Genomic DNA, 26,213 nt, shown 5'->3' on the forward strand with positions numbered 1-26,213 from the left:
GTGGAGATAGTGAGGTGGAGGGGTTGCGTAAGAGCAACGTGAATGAACTGAAGCTAGAGAGACGGTCATATTTAAACGAGACAGCAGAAAGATGATAGGCTAACGATGTAAATGTGTCGTTGTGCTTATTGAATAAAGGAGACCAGCTGATCTACACAGCGGGTGTCATGATTGGAGGCCTTGAACGATGCCAGCAAGTAAATACTGAGCGATTGGAAGATATATGAAACGGGCTTGCAAGAGTACGGTCTTCCGACTGAAGCTTCATTAGGTGATACGTCATCAGTGCTGAATCAGAGACTATGCACTTCTTATTTGTTGACTATATTGTGGAAAGTGGATAAAAGAAATGTCAGCTTTGAATTTAATGGATGGTTTGAATTAAACGTCATAAATTCTTGTTTGGCAATAAGATTGAAAAAACAAACACACAATGTATACTTCTCGTTTTGTAAAGGTGAACTGCATGGATGTAGTACATCAAAATACTGCTGAGCTACACAAATTAAACCTCATGCAGTGGATGAAATGAGTAATAATAACACCACAGTGTATAGAGACAGGAGTGATGGCAGAAAAAAGATTGATTGCAACAACAACAAAAATTCAAAGGTTGCAGGGACATACTATAAAAGAGCTGAAATTAAAGAAACGAACAGGTTTGGAAGATTGAATGTAGCCATGATGACAGATGATTATTTTCATACAATCGACAGATGAGTCACACATATCAATTGACAGAGGAGTTATAGATGATGGACTTGTTCCATAAATCCAGAGGAGTGTGAAGGATACTGTAACTCGAGGATCGAAACGAGAGATCAGGGAAGGAAGTAGAAGATGAGACGACAGAAAGAAGAGGTATCGCTGACAATAGAGGAGGATTAAATTAAACACAACTAAGCAGTTTGTGGAAATGAAAATAGCTGCGCTGTTCTGGGGCCAAATTGAAGAACCTGCATGCGGCTACAGACCGACTCTATGAATACGACTATTTAGCGACACAAGCAGGCTTTTCTCATCCTTCATGCTTCTTTTCTTCGGCGTGAGTTAGAAAAAAAAGTGGAGTGAGCCGGTTGACTGCGGTGTAACGCACCTGTATCCACAGCATGTAACACGAGACAGAGCAGCATGTCAGCAGCACACCAATGACATGTATGAAGTCCTGCACTGCCTTGCTGTGACCAAATACACGTTCTGTTTAATTAACACATATAAAACACATTCAGGTGAAGGGATATCGCCAGTTGTTTTTTTTCTCCTTAACTTGCATGTGCCGTGTTCGTGTGTCCAGGTATCTCCTGTACCTCCAGCTGAAGAGAGACGTCTACCATGGTCGCCTCCTTTGTCCTTTTGCTGAAGCTGCATATCTTGGAGCCTGCATCATACAGGGTGAGGACAGTTTAAATGTATTCACAGTGAATGTATACTGCTACTGGTTGGGGCCCATCACATTGTAACCCGCTAATCCTGTGTAAGTGTATCATTTCAAGTCTTGTTTTTACACAAAATATTTATTTTTTTCTTTATTTTTTCCAGTACACTATTTTTTTAGTGTCCTTGTTTAGATTGGCCCTTAAGTCTAACACTCCAAAACAATCTAGATTAATACAAAATATGTAATTTAGATTTTGGTGTGAACTGCCCCTTTAACACTTAATCTAACTAGGTTATGTCTGAAAGAAAAGCTCCATGTGTCTGGTCTCAGCCTCTTTAACTGGCTACAGTTTGAGTCATCAGACTAACGTTGTAACCCGACATTTTTAAAAACACAGCAATGTGTAGATGGCCCGCTTGGAAAAGGAATACGACATTTTTCTTCTTCTTCAGTTAATTAGCAGATACAGTTTAATAACGAGCCACTTGCTTTAATGTGGATTATGAGTGGAATTAGCTGAGCTGTGTGATATAAATGAACCCTCTGGCTGATACACAAATCTCTGAACTGTGCAAACACTCTCTGATTGGCTCATATCCCCAGAGAGCAGAGCGTGACTGGCTGAGTTATCTCCACCAGCGAGTGTCTGCAGCATATCATTGGCTGCTGTGATTAACGAGGGCAGGTCCCACCTTGTCAGGGTGTTGATTACAGAGCTGGAGAATAGGTTGAGGATTACTGTTTAATTAAACTCCAGGCAAGTTTCAGATTTAACCTTTATTGTGACTGCTAATTATGAACGGATTTAAAAGAGAAATTAGTGTCAGTCCAGGCTTTGTACTGGATTCAATAAGGGACATATTTATCTACCAGGGTTATCTCAGCTGCTTATGAGTATTTTCTCCTGTGGAAATAATGATATTTTTTAAGCTTTTGTCAGGGCTTGAGCCACTAGCACATGATCCAAACAAATATGTAAAATCAGATTTTTAAAGGAGTAGTTTTTATTCTCTTTCTGGTGGAAACTTAGATGAGAAGATCCATACCACTCTCACATCTCACACCATATCTTTGTTTGTGTCCGTACAAAAAATAAAGACCAACAATGACGTTCTTGCACATCGTATGTGCAAGACTATTTTCTGTATCGAAGCAGTTGCTAGACAACCAGAGGAGGCTTTGGCAAACCACTGCTTTTAAACACAAAATTGTCCGGCGTTTAGAAAAATATTTACACTTCAGCTTTTGTACGCAGTAAACAACGAGATATACTATGTTAATGTGTTTAGTTAGTTACCCTCAGACACTGCCATGCTGTGTTTTCCAGTTTCCAGTCTTTTTGTTTAGCCAAGCAAAATAAAATAAGCTAAAATAAATTAAGCTAAGATAAGATAAACTAACCGACTGCTGACCCCAGCTTAACATTTCTCGTGGAGATCTCACTCTTTACCATGAAGAATATAAATGTACTTCACAAAATGTTTTGGTTAATAAGGTTATCTAAAATATTTATGTGTGTTGAATTCATATTGATTGTAAGTGTTGAATTGTTCCTCTGAAATAGATATTGCACATATACACCTACACTTTACACCATTGTCACACTGACATCCCCGTCTGTCTTCAGCTGAGCTCGGGGACTACGACCCAGAGGAGCACCCGTCAGACTACATCAGAGACTTCAAGCTGTTCCCTAAACAGTCCCTCAAACTGGAGAGGAAGATTATTGAAATACACAAGAACGAGCTCAGGTAAAACAACTGTGTGCGCATGATCTTGTGTGTGTCTGGTGGGCTTGTTTGCCGTCTGAAGGTGTACCCTTGTTATCAGCGTGGATGCTCACTCCCCTAATCTGTGCTGTCAAAACATGCCGTGGAGACAATTTTCCATCACTTTCTGTTATTCTGGCAAAAGACAACATTTTATGGTACCTAGATTTGTGGTGCATTTTATGCAGAATCTAGTTCAGTTGAAAGTAAATACAAGATTAGATTCATTAGCAGAGGAATAAGCATGAATTATTTATTTCCAGCTTAGTTTTAAAAATCATTGCTGGCTACCACAGGATTTTGGGGATTTACATTTTGATTCAAATTAACCTGGATGAAGTCAAATGAGCTGGATGTGTGTGATGAGAGGCTCCTGAAAACCCAGACACAATAAATATCCATAAACTGTGGCATGTTTTCTCCTTCTTTAAGGAGATAAGTTGGGTATGGAATAAAACAGAATTGAAAGAGCAGGTGACTAATGCTGCATGAATATAATGATGGAAGTAAATAAGATTAAAAATATGTTGAAAGTCTTACTCTGTACTCAGTATAACTTCCTAAATCATAAAATCACATGACAGTAATTTATACATAAACCCCTCCGCCTCGGGGTGCTTATTTGTATCACCGCTGCAGCTCATGAGTGATGTTGTTGGGTTTGTGATCGTCACACTCGCAGCGATTATTGAAACATCAAAGACAAATCCTTCATTTCCCACCACACCGAGGCAGATGATGCAAAGTGCCCTCTGACAGATGGGATTAAGAGCATGTAGATTACCACTGAGCTGTAAAAACACACTGCAGGTGATTTACTCATGGGCTGGGTTGCCTTGTGTCTGTTCAATGATTTTCCACTTGAGTGTAAATGTATGTGTACAATTAGAATGTTGATTTATTTGTCCGGTGTCAGGAAGATTACCATCATACATCACTCGGTTTCTTGACTTTCCAGCTCTTAGACACCAGAGCAAGTGAAGCATTAACGCTCCCACTGAACATCGCGTGTTATGTAAATAAGTCTGGTTTTGCTAAAGGTTGACAGATGATCAAAAACTGGGCCAAATACAACAACTTAGAACTCAAATGTTTTTATATTGTATTTCACAGAATACCACAACAATATCCTCCTCTTGTCTCCTCTCTCCTAGGGGCCAGTGTGCTTCATTTGCTGAGTTGAATATGCTCCAAAGGGGTCACAGCCTTGAGACGTATGGAGTCGACCCTCACCCATGCAAGGTACCTTAGTGGATGCAGGCTGGCTGTGAGGCCTAGTGTTGTTGATGTTGACAAGGTTCCTCTGATCAAAATGGTGCTTTTCTTTATGTATGTTGCCACAATTTGTTGCCACGCCTCATTGTTGCATTTCATTGATGAAATATCTCACTGCCTTGAGGACCTCCTCCTAATGTGTCCACCTATTTCTCTGCTGTGTCACGTCTTCAGTACAAAGTTAAACTTTGTTGTCACTGTCAAGTTTACCGATTTTATTGTTATGCTGAGAGCGAACAAAATATAATTTTGGCATCATTATTGATTAAAAGTGTTCATTTCATTTGCAGCCATCTCATTTACATTACAGGTGTAAATACTCACCAGCATTGTTCATGCAGTCATGCAGAAATACAAATTGTGGCTTCAGTGGAGATTGTGACTGTGCCAATTACACACATACATATAGTCACTTGTCCTCTTTACCCTTTGCTTGTTTGCCCTTAATTTCCATTTTAAATGGAGGACTAAACACATAATTAACTTTAAGGGAAGCAGCCTTTTAGCAAACCTGAGAGGTCACCAAGAGAGGAGTAATAATGGGGGAGACAGAGGTGAAATGAGGGAGGAAAAGTCCAAGCCTGCCACGGGTTTACATTTGAACCCTTTGGAAACATTGTCTTGGTAAACAAAAATGAATATGGTCTTCACAGAAACCATCCCTCAGGAATCAATATTCTTATTGATTGGGCTGAGAACATCATGGCTTCAGCAGGTCAATGTCACTGTGGTTCATTTGACACTGAAATGTGCCCCTTGCTTTCTACTGTGACATTGACTCTTTGTACTTCTCTTTCTTTGTGTTTCTTTTATATTGTGACAGTTGAAACAGACTGACTCTTTGAAAGAAAAGTATTATTTTGCACCTGTTTATTCTCGGCCTCTCTGCTCATTCTCCGCCCAGTCAGAGTGTGAAATGGGGACACCCTCACATGGACATGTGTATCAAAGCATGCTGAGCAGATTAACAAGATATTTAAATTCTGTCTTTTGGAAAGGATCCCCTTTATCTGCTTGCCTCTCGCCAGTGGGGACGTTTTTAATATGTTATGCTGGAAATGGCTGTTATTGCGTCACACATACATGCAGATCTGTGGAGATCAAGAATCAGAGAAACAGTTTGGAACACAAAGAGATACGGATGATAAACAATGACGTGGCTGAGGGACAGAGACATATTGTGCTCTTTTCTTACACGGGAGTTGGCGTTGGATTCATTTTGCCTCACCATATCAAACCTGTTTGTTATTTTCCGTGCCTTGTTCTTGATGCCAATTGCTGCAAATTAGGGGGTTGATGGTTGTCACCGGTGGAGTCGTCATTACCATAGAGATTGTTGGTAGCCCACTTGCCTCCCTGCTGTTAATCCGCCTGTATCCCATAATGTGGGCTGCTGCTCACTTTACATGTGTGTGTGTGTGTGTGTGTGTGTGTGTGTGTGTGTTTGCAGGATTTTACAGGCTCCACAGCCTTTCTCGGGTTCACAGCCACAGGTTTTGTGGTCTTCCAGGGAAACAAGAGGATCCACCTCCTCAAATGGTACATGTTTGTCCCGAAGTCTTGAGTATACATCTGTAAGCACGGAAATTTGATGTGTAGCCTTTATGAAGTCTCATTATAACACACTTTCAGTCTATGTTCCATTTCATTATCACTGAGCTGTATATAACTAATATGAGCAATTCAAAAAGATGGCCTTTGACTTCAATTGGGATGGCAGAGCTTTGTTCACTTGCACACTGAACAAATCAGTTACTGTCTATATGACTAATAGGATGACTAGTCTCATATAATTATTTAAGTTAAACTCATTGAAACCATATGTTGATCTTGCCTCAATCATTTGCTGAGAAAATGAAGCAGAATCTGGGAATGTTTTTATTGGTTGGACATTGTAACTGTAAACAATAAAGTACTCTGGTACACCATGTAGTATAAACTAAAAATACACTTTGAGCGTATATTGTTGATCAGCCGGAGTCTGTAAAGTATTTAGTTGTCTTAGTTTATTTGAGTAAAAGAAGCAATACCTATGTACCTAATATAATGTATTCTATATATAATGCAAAATGTTTTATCAAATTATTATATGCTTTGATGACAATTTTAATCTGAAATTCAAATTTTACAAAAGTATTAAAGTAAAAATAACAATATGTACATCTCTAAAGTATAGATAGGAAAACACAAAAGATAAGTACAAGAAAAGTATAAGCACCCTAAACTTGTACTTAACAATACTTACATGAATAAATGTACAAATAATCCTACAGCTCCACATGGGGAATTTGGTCATTTTTCCTCAGCTTCGGTTAACTTTGTTGTATCATGCTGTTATATTTAAGTGCTAATATTATGGTTCTTTGCAGGGCTGATGTTAGCAAGCTCAAGTTCGAAGGGAAAACCTTTTACGTCATCGGGGTCCAGAAAGAGGTGAGTGCGGTGTCTCCTCCTGCATGCTCTGTCTCCTCTAAAGGGCATGAAGACTATAACATGCTGTGTAGTTTCCTCCATCGTGATGATGAATTGTGAAGTCGTGTAGTCATCATCATGCTGCCCAATTCTAGAAAAAACAGCTGCACAGTTACCATCTGTGTTCATTCGGATTCAGTTTTGTGTTAGCTGACCTCCAAATGTGTGCTGTGCATCCTATATTATCTTTCCTCCTTCCTTCTTTGATTCCTTTTTCTCATCAGATGTAACCACATCATGTGCTATGAAATTCGACGCTTTGTCTCTTGTCCACCATCACACAACTTACACCTACTACAGGTTTCTTGCAATTGGGACACATGTTTCATCTGTAAACTGGATTTGTGTCTTCCTGTCCAGAGCTGTAGATTCTGAGCAGCAATTCAGGTGCATTGTGCCTCATAAATGTTCATACCATCTTTTTTTTTTAAAGAGCTACAGCTGATTGTATCTCATATTGCTGTTTGACTTCAAGGTTAACCCATATTGATTCAGTCAGGTGTCTTATGAACATTTGGTCCTCACTGTGTAAGCCAGGTTCAATCTATCAACCAGCCAATCAATCAGCCAATCAATTAGCGAATCAATCTCATAACTATTCTCTTCATTGCAGAAGTTTAAACCAGCTCTCTCATCTCTGCTTAACTTTGTCCGTCTGTCTGTCCGTTGGCAACTCATGAATGGCTGAAGATGCAGTTTTATCTTTGTGTTTCTGTCTCTTCTCTCTGTGTGTAAACATAGTCATCACTGGTGAGTAAATATTAGAAATAATCGTAGCACAAATCAATTTGATGCCTCTTCCTACAGTCCTGCCTTCACCTCACTTTATGATCGGAGAAACCGTTTTCTTTGTTCAGTGTTTTCATTATCTGTTTGTGTCATTTTGCTTTATATCACTTTATACAAAGGTTTTCTTTGTCATTGTATTCAACTCATTTATGTGTTTTTCAATTCTTTGAGATAGTATAGTTATTTTGAGTCATTGTCAATAAAGATATTTTGCTCTATGGTTAAAATTTCTATAAGCATCCCTGTACGTAGCCACATTATAAGAATAAAATAAGCTCCATCAGGAAACAATAGATTATGCAATATTAAGTTGCATAATCTATATCTCTGTCCATTTTGTGAATTTAATGTCAGACATTGTGTTGACAAAATTATTGATTTTATTATTTTGACTGTGTTTTTATATGTGTGTGTGTGTGTGTGTGTGTGTGTGTGTGTGTGTGTGTGTGTGTGTGTGTGTGTGTGTGTGTGTGTGTGCTTGTATGTATACTGTATATAAACTTACATTTTCACTTTATTATATCCGGATTTTAAGTGTATTTACGTGTAGTCTTCCATTGTGTGATGGGTCACTGCATGACTTCACTCGTTGCCCTCACCTCTGTCATTTAGCCTGGAACACATTAACTTAACTGTCCCACTTTGAGCTCATGTCTTTATTACTGGAACACTTGCTTGAAATGCAATTTATCCATGGTCTACTTTTCTCTTTAGTTACCTATTGGTGTCCCAGCTAAGAAATAACATGTTAATGGTTAATTTACACTAGGTTTACACCAGGTGATAGCAATGAAAAAAAACTAGCTTGCAAATATGTATAAACAATCGAAACAGAATGCAAGTTATGTCCGTATCTAATACAATAGTTTATGTTGTTTAGGAGCAGCTCAGTAGCACGAAACATCACGTCATTGTGTAAGAGTACTTTTGCATGTCAGCCAAAGTGGGAACAATTGTATCATAATATTTGAACATGGAGTTCTGGTCCTTTCACACATGTCCATACACACACACACACACACACACACACACACACACACACACACACACACACACACACGGCCACTGCAGCACATATGTGTAAATCATAACTACAGTACATACCTGACAGGACTGATGTGTGACACTGAGGGGGTTGAGCAATATGGCTGACTAGGAGGCTTTAGAAACTGGATCAGTGCATTCTCATGTTATTGATCTCAGTGTTTCCTCTCTCACTCCCCCCCATTGTTAAGCATCATTGATCCGGTGTCTCATACTACCAGACACAAAGGACTAAAATCAGACGTTTACAGGAAGAGACCTTTCTTCCTAGTCCATAAAAAAACATGTTCAGCGCTTTTACTGCTGAACGCAGTGACCAAATCACGATATCTGCCTTACAGCTTCATTGTTTACGACTTGAGGTCCAAGAGTCAGCATTTTGCAGACCTCCCCCTCAGCGTGGTCAGCACTTCTCGTATATCCTTATTCATACGTCTTTTTGGTAATCTCATTTCTCATCCTCAACTTCCCTCTCCCTCTATATCTCTCTGTCTTTGTCCTTTTCTTTGCAGAAGAAACTGGTGTTGACATTTCACACCTCAACCCCTGCTGCGTGTAAGCACTTATGGAAGTGCGGGGTGGAGAACCAAGCCTTCTACAAGTGCGTCCACACACGCACGCATGCGCTCACACACTTTCATGAACTTTTTGGACACTTACCCTCACCCTAACCTTCCACAATGCAAAAATCAGTTTTTTCCCTGGTGGGAACATGGCTTTTTGTCCCCAATTGGACAAGTCATGCCCTATTAACTGGCTCGTTTGAAATGTTTCCCAATTTAGTATCTCACACACACACACACACACACACACACACACACACACACACACACACACACACACACACACACACACACACATACCTCCAGGGAGTGTATTAAGCTCTGCTTGAATTCGAGACACCTTTATCCCAAAATGTCCCTTCCACTAAAAAATGTACAGTACTATTTGTTGTGGGAAAAAGCAAAGAAACAAACAAACATTATCACATATTATGCATATTTAACTGAGATGGCATGAATCTAATTGGTAATATTAGAATTAAAGCAGTTTTACATATTATCTCCTCTAAAATAGTTTAATGCCTTTATGATTTTCCTTTGTTTTACTCAAGTGGTTAAAATGTGCTTTCCTTCATGTCCTGCTTTGATTTTTTAGCACATCTCCACTTGTTTTAAATAATGTTCCAGCTCTGTGGCTCTGCTACAATATGCTGCTGTACTTCAAGGAGGGAGCAGCTGATCGCTTGGAGGCCACTGCTCTGAATTCACAAAGACTATTGACGCTGCCGGCGTGTCAGGAATGGAAACAGGCTAGAGGTCAAGGCGGAAGTGAGAATGGAGAGTAAATGTAGCCTGTGGTCACGGTTGAGACAAGGTCGTAAGCAAAGAAAATAGGTTTTCCAGTGAAAATATCTCCACAGCTTTAAATTGTACTTAATAGTCACGCAACATTAGAAGAACTTGTCGCTATGTAGCTAGCACAAGCATCCCAGCAGTTTTAGAAGACTTAAATTATCTTTTTTGAAAAGCTTGAGAGGCCAGATCACAATTGTCTTATATTGTTTAGTAAACCGCGGCTAGTTTCCAAGATCATGACTGAACTCTGTCTTAAGAGAGCAGGCGCGATGAGTTGATAAATCGATTGGTTCATCAACAGTATTTTATCTTTCATTATTCACTCCATTTTCAAAGAAAAATGCTCAACGATACATTTAGAAATAAAAAATTGTACATTAATACATTATAAATGACATAGACAGGTGGCCAAGTCCATCATCTGCTGAGGAAGATTGTGTAATACAAACAAAAGCTGTAGACAGCGTGGACCTTGAATGGACCATGTGGTGGTTTTGTTAACTGACAGAGCAGAACAGGTCCCACGAAGGCAATTCATTTAAAATGTTTTAGTTTTGAAATATAACATTTTTTGTTTCCTATCCTATTTTATTTGCCACGCCAATGAACCACTTTTCTCACCGATTGTATGTCATGTTGTTTAGAAATGCATACAAAAGGACAACATTTTTATAACTCCATTAAAGCATTCTCATAACAGCCCGAGCTGTCCAACCCTGGATATCGACTTCAGCTCATGTGTCTCTGAGAGGCGGACAGAGAGGGAGGGGATGTCATCTCGGATGTCGGACAAACATCAGAGCCGCTTAATCAAATCAGAGTGAATTGAGTTTGTAAATGGCAGCCAAGCAGAGCTTTGCTCACACAGGTTCTCTCTCTCTCTGTCTCTCTCTCACACACACACACACACACACACACAAACACAGGTTTGACTTACCACTTTTTAAAAGGGTGCACGTTACAACACCTTCCTCTTCGGCTCACTAAGAGGCTAGTCGCTGCACAAGGTTAATGTTACAGTCACAAACGGGCAGTGTTTGTGCATCAGATGCTTTGTAACAATTTCGTTATTTGTTTGCATTTCTTTTTATTTCCCCCTCTTGCCGACAGGTGTGCAAAGTCCAGTCAGATAAAGACAGTTTCCAGCAGTAACATCTTCTTCAAAGGAAGCCGGTTCAGATACAGGTGAGACACTATTCAAGTCAGTTTTGATGGACTTTTTTTTAGAATGAAGGACATATATGTTATATGTTAATTGAAAGTGAGCGCTGAAAGATAGCGAGTCAGAAATAACCCCTTGAGAGATTTTTAAAACCTTCAATTCACCCTGCATTTCATCAGCAGGTCACCACATGAATCTATTTTTTAATTATGCTTCACCTTCTGCCCTAACCTGAGAAATGTACATAAGCTACAACACGTGCTGATTCACTGTGAGTCCCTGAACATGCCTCTCCTCTTTGTACATCAATATCAACCTCTAGCTTGGCCTTTGCTTTTATAATGGACCGACCCGAAAAGCCTCAATACACAAGTCTGGTATTGAAGCCGTGTTAGCTTTTATTCTCCCCTCAGACAAAGCACTTCACCAGCCTTCCACTTAAGTCTGCTCCATTTCATCAGCAAGCAAACGCAGTCTGGCCTTTTGGAGTTTGTTGGACATTTATGCAAATGCAAAGCGGAAAGAGCTTTGTTGTCCACAGTTTTTATAAAGCGGAACAGATTAGATCTTCATCCTATTGTACCAAACGATTACGGTCCCTTGCACAGCGTTTTCCAGCACACAGTATTGTTGGGACTATCCACAACTGGATGACTACAACCCCAGATGTTTCATCTCACCGGCTTGCTTTCAATCTGACCGCCAACCTCAGAAACGACAGATTCAAGTTTGGGATGGTGAAGCCCGCTCTTGTAACAGTTTGGTCAGAGTCCAGAACTCAACCATCCAACTAACGGCGGTACTGACCATGCTGACAGGAATCTGCCTGCTCAGCAACACTGATCATAAGTGACAACTGCAAAACACAGATGAAAAATCACACGTGTCTTATCTGATGTAGTGAAACTCTCTTGTCTCCTTTGACAAGCGACATGCTGATTTTAGCAGCTTTTCACTGCCCTCCCATCCCAGTTTGAGCCTTTAACGCAATTTCAACCTGAAGAGTTTAAGTAGATCTGTGTGTATTATAAATATTGTTATTCTTTTTTTTAAAATTACTTATAATGAATGTGTGTTTGTCTCTGTTAGCGGAAGAGTTGCAAAGGAGGTGATAGAAGCCAGCTCAAAGATTCAGAGAGAGCAACCAGACGTGCGCAGGTAAGGACAAGTAAAAAGGAAAAACACACTGCACTCTCTGACACAGTTAGAAATGAAATTATCGTCTGTTTACATTAACACCCTCCCATACAGGGATATTATAAGTAAAGATTGAATTATCATCCATTTATGGAACTCCAAATGTGCAAAGAAATATTGTGCAAATATAGCAGACACGGTGCAAGACAATACACACCTCACCGTAACGCACAAAGCAGTCAGTGTAGTTGATGTTTGTCTTTTCAGAGCCCAGTTTGGTCAGAGTCGAAGTTTTAACTCTCTTAGCCATAAAAACCTCATCATGAACATGGAGCCACTGGTACCTGCACTGCCCTCCGCCAACGAGTACGAAGAGACGGCGGCATACACTGGTAGGATGCTACTTACTCTACACACAAACAAGCAGACACTCATCATGCCCTCCTGCCTTAGACCGCTGGAAAGTCACATGGGTCTCCCCTGGGTATGAAGATGCACATGCACATGCGCAACCCTCAGACAGAAAGCGTTAATTGAGCAGCTGATGCTCCCATCCCATCAGTCTTGTCTCCCTGGAGACGCCAATTGCAGCACGCTAAAAATACCCTTCCCATGATCCTCCCTGAGTTTACCACCATGCTTGTGTGTCTGTGTCTGACTTTGTGTGTGTTCTACAGAGGAAGGTACACAGAAACAGAGCCAGCTTATGTCATTATTACGGAAAACTCAATTGGAAGTTATTTGTTTGGCTCCAAAATGTCTGTCTCTGTTTCCGGCCTTGTGCGGTTCAGTGTGCACAATGCAATCTTTCAGTTGGTATAATTTTTCTGTATATGTGAATGTTCAGTCGTTTCCTCATAATAACGAAAGTCTAACACTGTATACATGGATGTGTAAGTGCAGTTATGTTCTGTTTGTGTGTTATTTATTCTGCCTTTATATATGAATATGTAGTAGTAGTAGTAGTAGTAGTAGTAGTAGTAGTAGTAGTAGTAGTAGTAGTAGTAGTAGCAGTTTCTAGATTGTCAACCGCATTATTTCCTGAATATTTCCTATTAAATTCCTAAAATGTTTTCAGGAAAGAACTATGCAATTTGGTACAAATTATAGTGAAAACCTTTTTTTGTAAAAGAGAAACTTGATTTAAACGCAAATTATAATTATTTGTTTTCCAGTCCACCTTTCTTGAGTATGTATGTATGTGGTTTTATAAAACTATGGGTTTTTCCATTTTTTCCTTGTGACTTTGTTCGCATGTTATTGTAATTCTCTGTCACTTTTTTATCTCCATTATTAATCCTGACACTCTCCACTGCGACCTATTAACTGATTAAAGCATAAATCTTGTTGTTAGGGAGGGAGGAGAAAGCAGGTATAGGAAAGATTGCACAAGACAAAATGAGGGCTGTAGAGAGAGGACTAGATTTAAGAGAATGTGAGAGGAGAAAATGGACTGCAGGGCTGAGAGGATGAACAAAGATTTGGAGGGATGTTGTCCACAAGCTCAAGTTGGAAATAAGGAGAGTAGGGAGGGTGGAAGAAAAGTTAGGTGTGTGTGTGTGTGTGTGTGTGTGTGTGTGTGTGTGTGTGTGTGTGTGTGTGTGTGTGTGTGTGTGTGTGTGTGTGTATCTTCATTGTGAGTTGTATCTTCTTGAATCCATCCCCTCCACACACAGCACTCTTCCCTTTGTCCTTCCCACCTCTCCGGCTGCCTAATTCCGTCCCTCCGTCTTTTACACACTTCCTCCCTCCTTCACTCTCACACTTCAACCTGACGCATGTACAGTTCAATCATACTCTTGCGTAACCACACTCTTCAAACTCTTGATGGACTTCTCCTCTCTCTTGTGCCTCATCTGATGGAATTTACGGCCATTGCCTCACTTTCTCTGCCTCTCCTCTCCTCCTTTCTATCTCCTCCTCTCATCTTCCCTCATCCCATTTAGAGAAAAATCAATTCTTCTTGGCTCGTGGTCAACGAGGTGCGGCAGTAAGTGTCCCGGCGGCCTCAGTTGCTTGGTTTGGGAGGGGCAGGAGGTAGTCATCAAATCTCATGCAGCACTGACAGGATACAGCCTGAGCAGGAGATTCAATTTGAAAATGCTGTGTTTCCTACTGCAGCTCCTGCTACTCTGTGTTGTGTGCGACATAATGAAATGTGTTGAACTGTGAAACAGTGAAGGACTGGTAAGAGACAAACTTTTTTTTCGGGATCCTAGGTTTCCTATTTTCCCTTTGTGGCTTTGACTGCAGTTCCCTATCAGATTCTGGTGGATTCACTACATTTTGCTCCAATTAATCAAAGGCCCTCGGACAAGGCAGAGGTATTTAGGAAATGACAAGTTGCTGACCATGTAGAATAAAACAAGTGGTGTAAAAATTGATGGTGCGACACGGGCCCAGAAGCTGTCAATAGCCCATGTCGGAAGGAAACTTTTTTCTGCTTTACTATTTTAGGGGAACTCTTTCTTCCTCTTTGCATTTCATTTGACTTTCTTTGTTGCTTTTGACTTTGAAAAAACTCCAAACAAAACAAAACTTGGCAACGTAGCCTATTAGAATTATGTTACGATGCAGATTTTCTTTTAAACAGTCAACAGCCCATGATTTAAAAAAATATTACTTGTCAAAAAAAATGAAACGGACTTAAAACAAACTATTGTCCTCCAGCTACATCTAAAAATAAAAAGTGTGGTATGAATTCATCGTATAGATGTCATTATTAAATTGTAAATGAATCTGTGTTTCAGCAGTTCGTCCAAACTAGTTTGTTTTGAGAGCATCACCTCCTTTAAACATTCAAACGCTGACCGTATAAAGAAGGCTGCTGCAAGGACTTTGGGATAAAGTGTCCTCGAGATGGTCTAGGATCACCGTCTATATTCAGAGCACTAATCTCCGCCATTAGAGGTGAAACAGGAAGCTGACCCAAGGTCAGTGCTGACCTTATTGTGTTTGTACAGCCTGTCCCCTTCGTATAACAAAATCCATACACACACACACACACACACACACACACACACACACATACATACAGGCATTTAAACACACACAGTGGTCATGTTTGGCTATGGGTATCCGTCATGGAGGTTTCATGGGGATTAGACTTCATATTCTATGTCTCACATGTGATCATCACTTCACTGGCTCTCCTGCCCCTGACATTACTAAACACAACAAACGGGACCCTGGGAGTGATGTAACAAGTCTTCTTTTACCTCAAGCAAACTACTGAGCAATTCATCTTAATGCTATACATACACTTTCACAGTTTACGTTTGCCTGTACGTTATCAACTATTAGCTCAGAGAGATGCATTTGTGTGGTTGAAGTCTGTCTCTCCTGTCAGTGTTGGAGCAGATTAACTGTAGAGTGAAACAGGCTAAAGATGTTTGATAGGAGCTAAAGACAGAGATAAAGAAAGACTTGCAGAGAGGAAAAGAAAGTGATCCCCATCCCTTCCTGGGTCAGGCCTGCCCCTTTTGTAATCAGAGTTAGATTAGCTGCTACTCTGCAGCCAGGACCACCTGGTTATATATAGAAACTACAGCTTTGGGATTGATCCCCCTCTAATGCCCCTCTACTCTTTGTTAACATTGCTGACATTCACTGGAGGGCCCGCCACGTCTCTGTATAAGAGAGAGAGAATGTGTCTGGCGTATGTCTCTCACCATCTCTCTTAGTGTGCATGTATAGGCCTGTGTGGGTGTATGTGTGTGTGTGTGTGTTTGTGTGTGCATGTGTTCCTCCCCATCTCGGCCTCAGAGCTCAGCTTGCTCCGCAGTCAGTCGGCGTGTGGGGGTCTAACCGCAGACAGCTGGGTTTGAGGTCTGTCATCAGACTGAATGATGGAGGTTCTTGAGCACAGAAAAAGCAGTTTGGAGCTGGGTGTTGGCGACCGACCAAACGCAGGTGACACCCTGAGCTGTGGGAGCCAGGGCAGGGTAGAGGGACTCGGCCTGGACTTGACCCCAAAGACGCTCGAGGGTGAGGAAATGGAGGAAGGACAGGCCGGGCCTCTTGAAGTATTCCACCCAGGGGAGTCTACAGATGAGAGAGAATCATCTATATTAGTGGCTGAGTCCTTGAGGTGCCAGGTGAAGATAACAACACGCCGGAGCCTGCATCTACGGATAGCCAATCACACGGCACGGGATGTTTATGTACGGCTGGTGGGACATGGGGGACGCGTCGCCGGAATCAGTACTGGACTTCAGAGAAATACGCTGGAACCGAGTAAGATTGTTTGGCAAAAGGCAGAAATATGTGTCGGAAATACATCAAGAGACTTAAAGGTTATTATAGTGCATCTTTTGTCTTGCAATTTTTTTTCTAGCTTAGTCGCATTCAATTGAGTTTCATTGAACTCTGTATTTCTTCGACACATCACGTGAAAACTGGTGTACTGACCTTTCCACATTTCCAGTGTGATGTGGCGTTAAACATGTATTTCTACATTCAAACCGGTGTTGAAGAAATTAAACAAACTAATCGTATGAGCTAGTTCAGCCCAGCAGTTGGGTTGCCAGGTTTGTTGTGGCAACCGCATCGTGCAAACTGTGAGTAGTGTAGTCTGTCAAATATCCTGAGACTCTCTCATAGATCTCGAGTTTGTGTGTGTGTGTGTGTGTGTGTGTGTGTGTGTGTGTGTGTGTGTGTGTGTGTGTGTGTGTGTGCGTGTGTGCGTGTGCGCATGTGCGCGCGTGTGTGTGTGTGTGGGTCTTAAAGAGAGAAACACTATGCACTAAGAAACCATTACTTGCTACAGTATAAGAAAATACTTTTGCATGCTGTTTCTGTCTGCATGTATAAAATATGCATGAGAGATGCGGCACACATTTGTTGTAAAACAACAAGGATTCAGGAAGGGTTTTTAATATTTGGATGGCAGCTATGGAAATGGATGGTTTGGATTCAATGCCAGAGGAGAGCTGCTTCAACACAAAAAAATCCTCTTACCCTTCAATGCTGGTGAATACCATGCTTTTATTTCAGTTGACTTTTTTTTTAAGGTGGAATAGTTTCTTGACTTTAAATCCGACTTTTGGAATAATTTCACAAACGCAAATTCAAGCTGATCTTGTTTGACCTAAAACTATACACAGAAAGTGGGAGGTTATCCCATCATAGTAAGAGGTGCTGAATTAACAAAGTAGTAATCCCTCATATACATAGGGATCCATTGCTGAAACCTTCCTTGAGGATCAGGGCTCTTGTGTGTTGCTCCAGTAGCCTGAGTTGAGAACTGTGTAAACAAACAGTACAGTGACGGCTTTATTCTTGCACACATCAGTTGCACAGATAAATATACTTTGGAGGTGTTTGGGTGTCAATGATGAGGTTGTATGACCAAGATGAAAACGCTACTCTGTGTTTGCACCAGTGTGTGTTTGAGGTGGCAACACAGGAATGTAGCGCCTTGTAGTATGAATGACCTCTTCTAAGGAGAGGCTTGTATCTGAGCGAACAGACAGAAAGCAGACAGTAGCATCAATGCTCCCACAGTCCCAGTGCAACGACATGCAAGTTAGGATAACAACTCTTAATTGCTTGTAGGGGTGAATGTTTGCTTGACTGGCAACCTGCCTCTCACCCAATGCCAGCTGGGATCTGGCCATCCCTCCTCCCAACCTTCATGGATAAGTAGGCATAGCTAATGGGTGGATGGATTATGATTATTTTCCCACCACATTCAGCCTTTGGACTCTTGTCAAGATAATAATAATTTTCTTGGTTGGCAAAAAGCTAAACAATAACATCTTCATCTTTGAGTCGCAAAAGCCTTGACACACCGTCATCGTCGTCATGCATCGCATGTGCAATTTTTGCATTCTAACAATTGTCTCTATTTCTGCACGGAAATACAACTACTTTGCTGCTTTACCTGTACACATCGAACATCATCCTTTGTTTCTTATTTCTTCTCTATAATAAGAGCTTTGCACTATGATCATTTCACCACTGTTCAAGTTAAATGCTATTTTCCTCAAGCAGCAACCAGTGATGTTCAGATGTTGAACAACTGATTCCAGCTTCTGATCTTGCTTCCTTGTTTTCAGGCTTAATGTCCCTCTCTTCCTCTGAGTTAATTCACTCGTTGCCTTTTTGCTGACTCTGTTTCCATGGTAGCGGTCACCACTCGCTCCCCCTCCCCCTCCCTCGTCCGTTCTTCTTTAATTTCTCTCAACTCATAGTTCAATCAGTTGGCATGGTAACTGATTAGTCAATTTGGCCCTGAGTTCAACCACAAACCTGTCTCGCAGTGATTTCATCCGTATTTCAACCTTTAATTGTTGTGTTGTGTTTGTTGTGTGTGTGTGTGTGTGTGTGTGTGTGTGTGTGTGTGTGTGTGTGTGTGTGTGTGTGTGTGTGTGTGTGTGTGTGTGTGTTAACCCATAGCAGTTAAACAGCTGGTCGTATTTCAAACACTCACACACACTGACACACATTCACAAAAAGGTGTTCATGTTCATATCAGATTCATAGTGCTGTGATGCGTCAGTGATGTCTAAACCCATCACCTCAGAGTGAAGTTCAGCTATCTACACACACACACACACACACACACACACACACACACACACACACACACACACACACTCTACGTTACTTCAGGAATGTCTGTTTCCCTGCAGAATATTTTTTTTAGCGGTATAAATTAAAAACCAGCCTGCCTGAAGAACAATGAGAATTCAGTATCATGAAGTCATTTCCAGCCTGCATTGTGTTACTCACACTAACAGTTAATGCCTCCTGCTAGCATCTGTAGGTCAAATCCAACCAGATGAGAACACACTCATATAAATAACCATTTGGATGTAAAGTATAATTGTCGTCTCAGATTTTCAGGGTTGAAGCGAGGTTAAGTATTTTTTTATTTTTTATTTTACACATCAGTATTATCATAACAAATACGGGAACGCCATCATGTGGATCAAGTGTTTGACTGCAGCATAGAAATCTCCAGTCTCCAGTTTTTTCTTAAATTTTTTTAAGTTTCATAGATTTTTTTAAAGCAGTCACATTACAAAGTCCCTGATGAACTGAGAGCATTGAGCTCACGTTGTGTGGCATCCTGTTGAAAAGGTGTCTCCTGTCTTGTTCCCTCACCAGGTGTTGCTGCTGTGAAGGAGTCCGTCCCCTTGTCTCCCCTCAAACCTTCAGCTGCACCTGCAGACACAGAGCAACAAAGTAATGAAGGAAACTCCGCCTCGGGCAATGACCTGCATCCTTCTCATGTTTCCGTGGAAACCTCAAATCTCCGACCTCAGATGCCCAAAGCTGAAGATGAAGTGGAAGAAAACGACGAGGCCAGCGGTGCTCTGACCATTTCTGAGCTTGTCTACAGGTCTATAGAGTTTTATAACACAGCTATAATCAATGTTTTCATAATAACTATATTTCTGGGCTCACATCTTTAATGTTTTGCGTGTCAAAGTTAAAAATCCCCTGTACACTATATCTGCTCAGCACCAAACAGACGACAAACTAAGACTTACGATTCTTCATATTTATCCCCAGTAAATAGTTAACAGTGGCATAACAGCTTAAGACGTAAACTAACATTCACGTACAGGACTGTAGAACACTGCTGTGATGTTATGGCAACAAAACACATGCAAATCCATTATTTTCCATGCTATAGTGCACCCAGCATGCACTGCTCTTTTGCGACGTGCTTTGTATTATTTTGGCTGTCGCATTACCGTCATTGAGGCGGACATGTATCTGCCTGAATGTCTCATATGAAAGACAAGTTGAAACCTAGCTTTGCTTTTGCTAAAGGAAAACGCCAGCTCTGACATCAGCGTTTGAGAAATGCCCCTTCTTCTTCTTTTGGGCGCTGATTATGTGTTATGTGTTTTCTTTAAATATCTTTAAATACCTGCTCTTCTCCAGTCCTTGTGCCAGCATGCTACCCACCCCAGTGGACGACAGTCAGGGAGGCGTCGACCTGCTCTTCTCCTCTCCGGTCCAGAGCCCAGCCAGGATGCTGAGGGAGCTCCATGCCGACCCTGACATCCAGGCCCGGCTGGAGGCTGAGAGGGAGCGAGACCGGGCCTATGAACGCACCCGATTGGCTGCCAGAGGTGGAATGGGTGGCGTCCTGACCAGCAGCCTGCGCCTGCTATCGTCCAATGAAAGAGTCAATGCATGTGTGCTGAGTGTGGCCCGCTTTGTTGCCGTGGTAATGGGTATCTTGCTTGTCACTGTGCCCACTCTGCTGCTGCTGCTGGAGTCAGACATCGACGTGTCGTTCCTCCATGAGATCCGCCAGACGCCGGAGTTTGAGCAGTTTCACTACGAGTATTACTGCCCGCTCCGGCGCTGGATCCTGTGTAGGATCAGCATGGCCATGGAGAACCTCTGGTCAGACTGAGGAGGAAGAGGAGGATGAGGAAAAGAAGAGTGCGAAGAGTCACTGCAGGGGGAAACAAAAAATGCCCAAATGTCTGTCTTATTATGTAATTTAATTTTATATTCAGTTCAACTGGTGGGACAAAGCAACCAGTCTGCCAATGGGATGAGATTATTTCACTTGTTTAAGAGCAAGTTCAGTTTATTTTAAGAGCTGGGGCTATGGAGCGCTCATAACATTGCGGTAGAACTGTCGGGCCTGTTCGGCAAACATTATTTCTGATTGAATTACACTGGAATAATTAGTTTCACCTCTTTGGCAGCATACGTTGGAGTCTTGAAGAAAAGAGAGATAGAAGAGAAATACGATTATAATTATATGATCCAGCAGCTTGGATCAGATTAAGAGACGTTTGGCAGTGATGAACTGAAAAGAAAGAACAAGGAACAGGAACAACCTGTGGATGGGAGGGATTCATGAAAATAAAATACAAGGAAAGTTCTGGATAAAGAGAAAGTCTCAAAAAAAATGTTTAAAAAAAGAAGAAAGAACTGGTTGATTTTGTTTTGATAGAACTTTTGACGGTCTGTTCACTCCTGATGCTGACGAGCTGATGCAATGACTCTTTGGTAAATAGCGCGAACCATTCTGATTGGTTCTCGCCTTCAGATTGGAACACCTGATTGGTCACAGAACCTGTCAGTCATGACGGAGTGGGTGGGGACAGAGAGAGAAATGATTGATTTGTCACTGGACACAACAATAGCCACAGTCAAAGGTACATTATATATATTTAAAAACAAAAGAGAAATATTGATAATTAATACCTATCTTAAATAAGTTGTTTTTAACGTTTTGTACATTTTTATGTGATCCAGATCTTTCAGGAATTTTTCAGTCAGAGGATCTACTTTGAGCTTATTTTAAAATGAAGAGTTTACAAAAGATTACAAAAAAAAAAATCAAATTTATTGAAGTTTATCGGGGTGATGGGTGTTGAGAAATTTAAGATATTTTTTAAGACTACCGTCAGCATTTGTTCACCTGGTAGCACCCTGGGTTTTTCCTACAGAGGCGATAGCACAAATCTTTTACACAGACCACAGATTGCTACTGTTTCAGATTATGTGATGTCATTTTGGAAACAGGAGGGCAACAGAGGAGAGAAACTTTAGTCTGTTTGTGATGAAAACAACTTGTGTTTTGTTGAACTTCTAAATGTCTTCTGAACTAAATGTTAGCTCATTAATTAAGGCTACTAGTGCATCTTTCAGTGTGTTTTAAGAGAGTTTGAACATAAATACATGAAGAAATGCTGAAGGACAAAAAGTTATGTATAGGCTCATGATGAAAAGGCACTGTGTTGTAATAGTGGATAAAATCGTGATTTTGGGGTCATTTGTCAGTCGATGGTGTGCTACTTGTGGGAGAGCCCTGTGTGTATTTCAGAGGGATTTGAAGTCATATGATGGTACAGTCAAAATGCCCAGAGGAACAGGTGTGTATACTCCAACCTGACTGCTGCTACGTGACACATGATGGGACAAGTGAAGCACTTGATGGTCTAAATCTCTCGTACAGGTCTTTTTCTGGTCATTTTCTGGTGAAGAAGAAGAAGTTTGATCTGACTGGACAAATGTGGCGCAGTCGGAGTACAGTTGCAGGTATTTAACTTGAGCATTTTAGTCACTAGATAAGATTAGACATGATTTGTAGCCATTTCTATTAAGATCTGTGATGTGTTTATCATTTAGATGACTGCAACTGTTTATTCACTGTACTGTGGACATGACTGTATTCTTTCGCATTTTAATGTCAGTGACCAAAAAGTTATATTTGAGCAAGATATTAATCTGTGTTCACTGACATTCACTGCTGAAGTGGCTGGGGTTCCCAAAAGGTCTGGAGGGATGGTGTTAAAACCCAGATTATTTTATTTGAAAAAAAAAAATCTCTATTTGCTACAGAAATGTATAAATTAACTGTAGATGTGATGGTCTTTGTAGTGCATTTTATTCGTGTGTGCTTTTACAAAGACACAGTACGAAACGTAACAGAGACTTACACAATAACCTTTTGACTCAACTCCTTATTGGGCTGAAGGCTAAATCAGAGACTTGTAGCTCTGATGAGAATTTTTTTTGGAAACTTACAGCCGTCACTGTGTGATTGGTCATCATCCAGACAGTGCCTGCCTGGTACAGTATTGTGGCTCAGCATGGAGACGAGAACAGAGATGAGAAATTACATCAGATCAAATGAAAACAGATGTTTGTCTTTTTGTTTTGTTTTTTTGCTCAAAATGTAGTTCAATTTGGATCAACTTCTCAGGAAAGGGTATTATCAATTTATGTTCAAAATAACAAATATATGTCTCAAAAAGAAAAGAAAAAATACGTCTAATCACAGCATACACCATAAAATGTATCCATAACCGTCAAACTGTATGGTAATGTCTTGCTATTATGCTATTATGAATATCCAAACAATTTATATATTTATACCAAGTCAGTAGCTGGATATAAATATGGCTGTGTTGTTGTAGCCTCATTTCACTCAACTACATATGCATCCAAACATGTTACCCAAAACGTTTTTTACTGTTGAGACTAACTGCAGTTTGGCCACCATAGCTGAACCTCCACATTGCTCTGTTGCAGAGCGGACTGTCAGTTGGTTTGCTACTGTCAAAGTAGGAGTAGCAACGTGGAGTCTTGATCGGTCGATCTTTCGATCAAAGCTCTCACAAAGTGTTTAGGCTCTGGTTTAAGAAATCTCTCTCCATACTCTTCGGCTGCGACAGTGGCCTCTGCAATGCACACCACCAAAAGCCCTTTTATTATAATCGATCAAATGTTGCTGCCTCATGCTATCAGCTGCTTTGTGAAACTCTGTCAGGCATCAACAAGTTTTATGCATATAGAAAATATGCAGTAACAAAAGAAGCACGCTTATTTGGGACAGAGCATTTATTTTCCTACTACAGCATGCACTGAGTTTCAACGCTGAAACTAACCCAAGGGCCAAACCACTTTGATGACAATGTGTGCATTTAACATCACAGACTCTGAGCTTCACTATTTTGGATGACGCTGATCTATTTGCACTGCTATATGATCAACATCATCCCATGGTAACAAACAGGAGGGTGTGGGGGAGGGGAGGGAGGGGGATATCATCCTGAACTATCGTCCTGTCTTATTTATCTGTTGCTCCTCCAGTATGCACATGCACCAAAATACTCGAGTGATTCACTGTACATTTAAAATTTGAGTTTCTCTGTAAAGGCTTCATGTACACAGTTGTACAGACTTAGTTTGTCCCCGGCCTTGGTCCTTTATTTCTGTGCTTCATCCTCCTCTAACGAACCCGGGGTGTCTCTTACTCTGACCTCTCAATGCAAATCGCATGCCCTCATCTGTAAATACTGTGTTTATAGTTGTGGCAACAAAAAAAAAAACAATCCAATCAAAGATTTCCATCCTTCCTTCCCTCTGTGTGTCTTGTCCCTTAAAGCGTTCTAAATGTAGGCTTGGCTGTCTTGATCATCTTAGATGAATGCATGTTTTCTGTGTTTTTAACAAGAAGTGGAAGAGGAAACACATTGAGGCATTTGAGTATTTTCTCTTAATACAAAATAGGCATTGGTCATCTTAGCAGTTTTCTGACCACAAAACCAAAACATATCACGCAGTGTGCTTTGGGCTTCATTTTAACCATTGGCTTGACAAGACTGAATTCATGTGGTTGCTAATTATGTTAGCTTCCTTTGAGCTGATCTAAAATAAAACAAAAAGAAATGTCTCAGGACAAAAAGAAAAATGTCTTGATGTCTGCTTGGAAAAGTTCATTTTACAACCTCTTAACGAGCAGTTCTAGTGCTTGACTAGTTAGCTTTTGCTGTGTGTACCTAAAGCCACTCTAAATGATAACACCCTAACCTCATTGCTAACGTAGCATGCTAACGATTGAATTCAAAAACTAGTTGTTTAGGTGTTCAGTTTCTGAGATGTTTTTAAAAAACACTGAAGTGAGTGAATAGGAAGTAAATTTACACCTCAACTCATTGCAAACAAGCGGTCTTTCTGTTCTGTGATTAAACAGATATGTGGTCCCATATGACACTGTAGCATTTTATTAGTTTGAAGCTTATTATCAGGAGGGATTTTCACCCCTTTGAGGTTTAGCTCTTGTTTTGAGCTACTGAACTTGAGCTCTTGTGTTTTACAGCATACAGGTTGACCGAGAGTACAACTTGTGTTGCCTGTACTTACATACAACTGTGATTAAAAACATTGTCAAGATCACTCACCAGTTGATATCATACCTGAGGTTTTACTGTATGACTAAGTTCCTGACATGAGTCAAGTATTTACAAACCTTAAATTTAATTTTCTGCCTTTAATTATCAGAAAATATCACAGACAACAAACACCTTGAATTCAAAGCGGTTTTAATCTAATACACAAATTGCATGATTTATTTAAGATTTTAAATATTTGAACTCAGGTCTACTAATATGCAAAACTATTGGACATCACATGGTAAAAGAGAAAAAAATAACATATTATTTATGTATTGTGTGGGCATGTACAGTAGCAGATTCTCTTGCACGGTCATATTGTTGTTTTTGATTGTTAGTCAAACTGATTTGTTGTTTTATTGGTTAGTTTTTTTGTCATTCAGTCTCTTTTAATAATAAACTCTGGGAGATTTAATTTAAGAAGAATCAGAAAAAAAGCAGAAAAAAATATCCCTACATAATGACTCCCCTCTCTTCTGGGACAACCAAGCCTTATGAACTTTGTGAAGTAAAACTTTTGAATGTTTGTATGTTATAAAAGAAAAAAAATGATTGTTTTATATGTTAATACTGCCACAATAAAGCTCCCCAATGAATATATATTGAAATATGGCGCCTTAGGTGTGGATTATTTCACTTGTTTGTGTATTTTGGTAACAAGAGAGGGAGACACTTGACTTTTCATAGTCTTAAATTCAGTTTATTTCTGAGGCATTTGAAAAAAAAATTGTTTATAGGCATATATATATATATATATATATATATATATATATATATATATATATATATATATATATATATATATATATATATATATATATATATATATATATATATATATACACATATATATGAATTCCAAGACAAGACAAATTTTCTGAAAGTTTTCTTCAAGCTTTGTCTCCCTCATGTGGTGTAACATTGAGATTGCATTTTGTGTCTCTATGGTGATGTTTTTGTCATTTCTGGGAGTGTTCAAACATTTGCCATTAAGGCTAAACTCTCGTGCATTAGAGTCTCTTTTGTATTAGAAAGTACCATGGTCTGCTTCAAACGTCTTCATCCAACGATCTCAAGTAAGCTCTATTATACTCTCCAACGGAAATCTTTGGGGTAAAAGTGACTTTTGATTCTCCTCCATTAAGCTGTTGTGTAGCTGTTACTTTA

The 26,213-nt window shown here is 40.2% G+C and overlaps 1 protein-coding gene across 2 annotated transcripts in view; it reads left to right on the forward strand.

The window, feature by feature from the left end:
- The window catches only part of frmd3 (FERM domain containing 3), a 45,370-nt gene extending 19,740 nt beyond the window's left edge, over positions 1-25,630 (forward strand). For both annotated transcript variants that reach the window (XM_068605196.1, XM_068605197.1), the window contains exons 5-15: positions 1,295-1,392; positions 3,006-3,129; positions 4,302-4,389; positions 5,873-5,961; positions 6,792-6,855; positions 9,240-9,328; positions 11,196-11,270; positions 12,337-12,405; positions 12,652-12,776; positions 19,498-19,732; positions 20,284-25,630. In XM_068605196.1, coding sequence (XP_068461297.1) covers positions 1,295-1,392; positions 3,006-3,129; positions 4,302-4,389; positions 5,873-5,961; positions 6,792-6,855; positions 9,240-9,328; positions 11,196-11,270; positions 12,337-12,405; positions 12,652-12,776; positions 19,498-19,732; positions 20,284-20,764 — 1,537 coding nt within the window. In that variant the 3' untranslated portion in view covers positions 20,765-25,630. The remainder of the gene's footprint in view (positions 1-1,294; positions 1,393-3,005; positions 3,130-4,301; positions 4,390-5,872; positions 5,962-6,791; positions 6,856-9,239; positions 9,329-11,195; positions 11,271-12,336; positions 12,406-12,651; positions 12,777-19,497; positions 19,733-20,283) is intronic.
- Positions 25,631-26,213: the final 583 nt, after the last annotated feature.

This window comes from Clinocottus analis, unplaced genomic scaffold, assembly GCF_023055335.1.
Source record: "Clinocottus analis isolate CAN_PGR_092001 unplaced genomic scaffold, fCliAna1.0.p SCAF_7, whole genome shotgun sequence".
In the NCBI taxonomy this organism is placed as follows: domain Eukaryota; kingdom Metazoa; phylum Chordata; class Actinopteri; order Perciformes; family Cottidae; genus Clinocottus; species Clinocottus analis.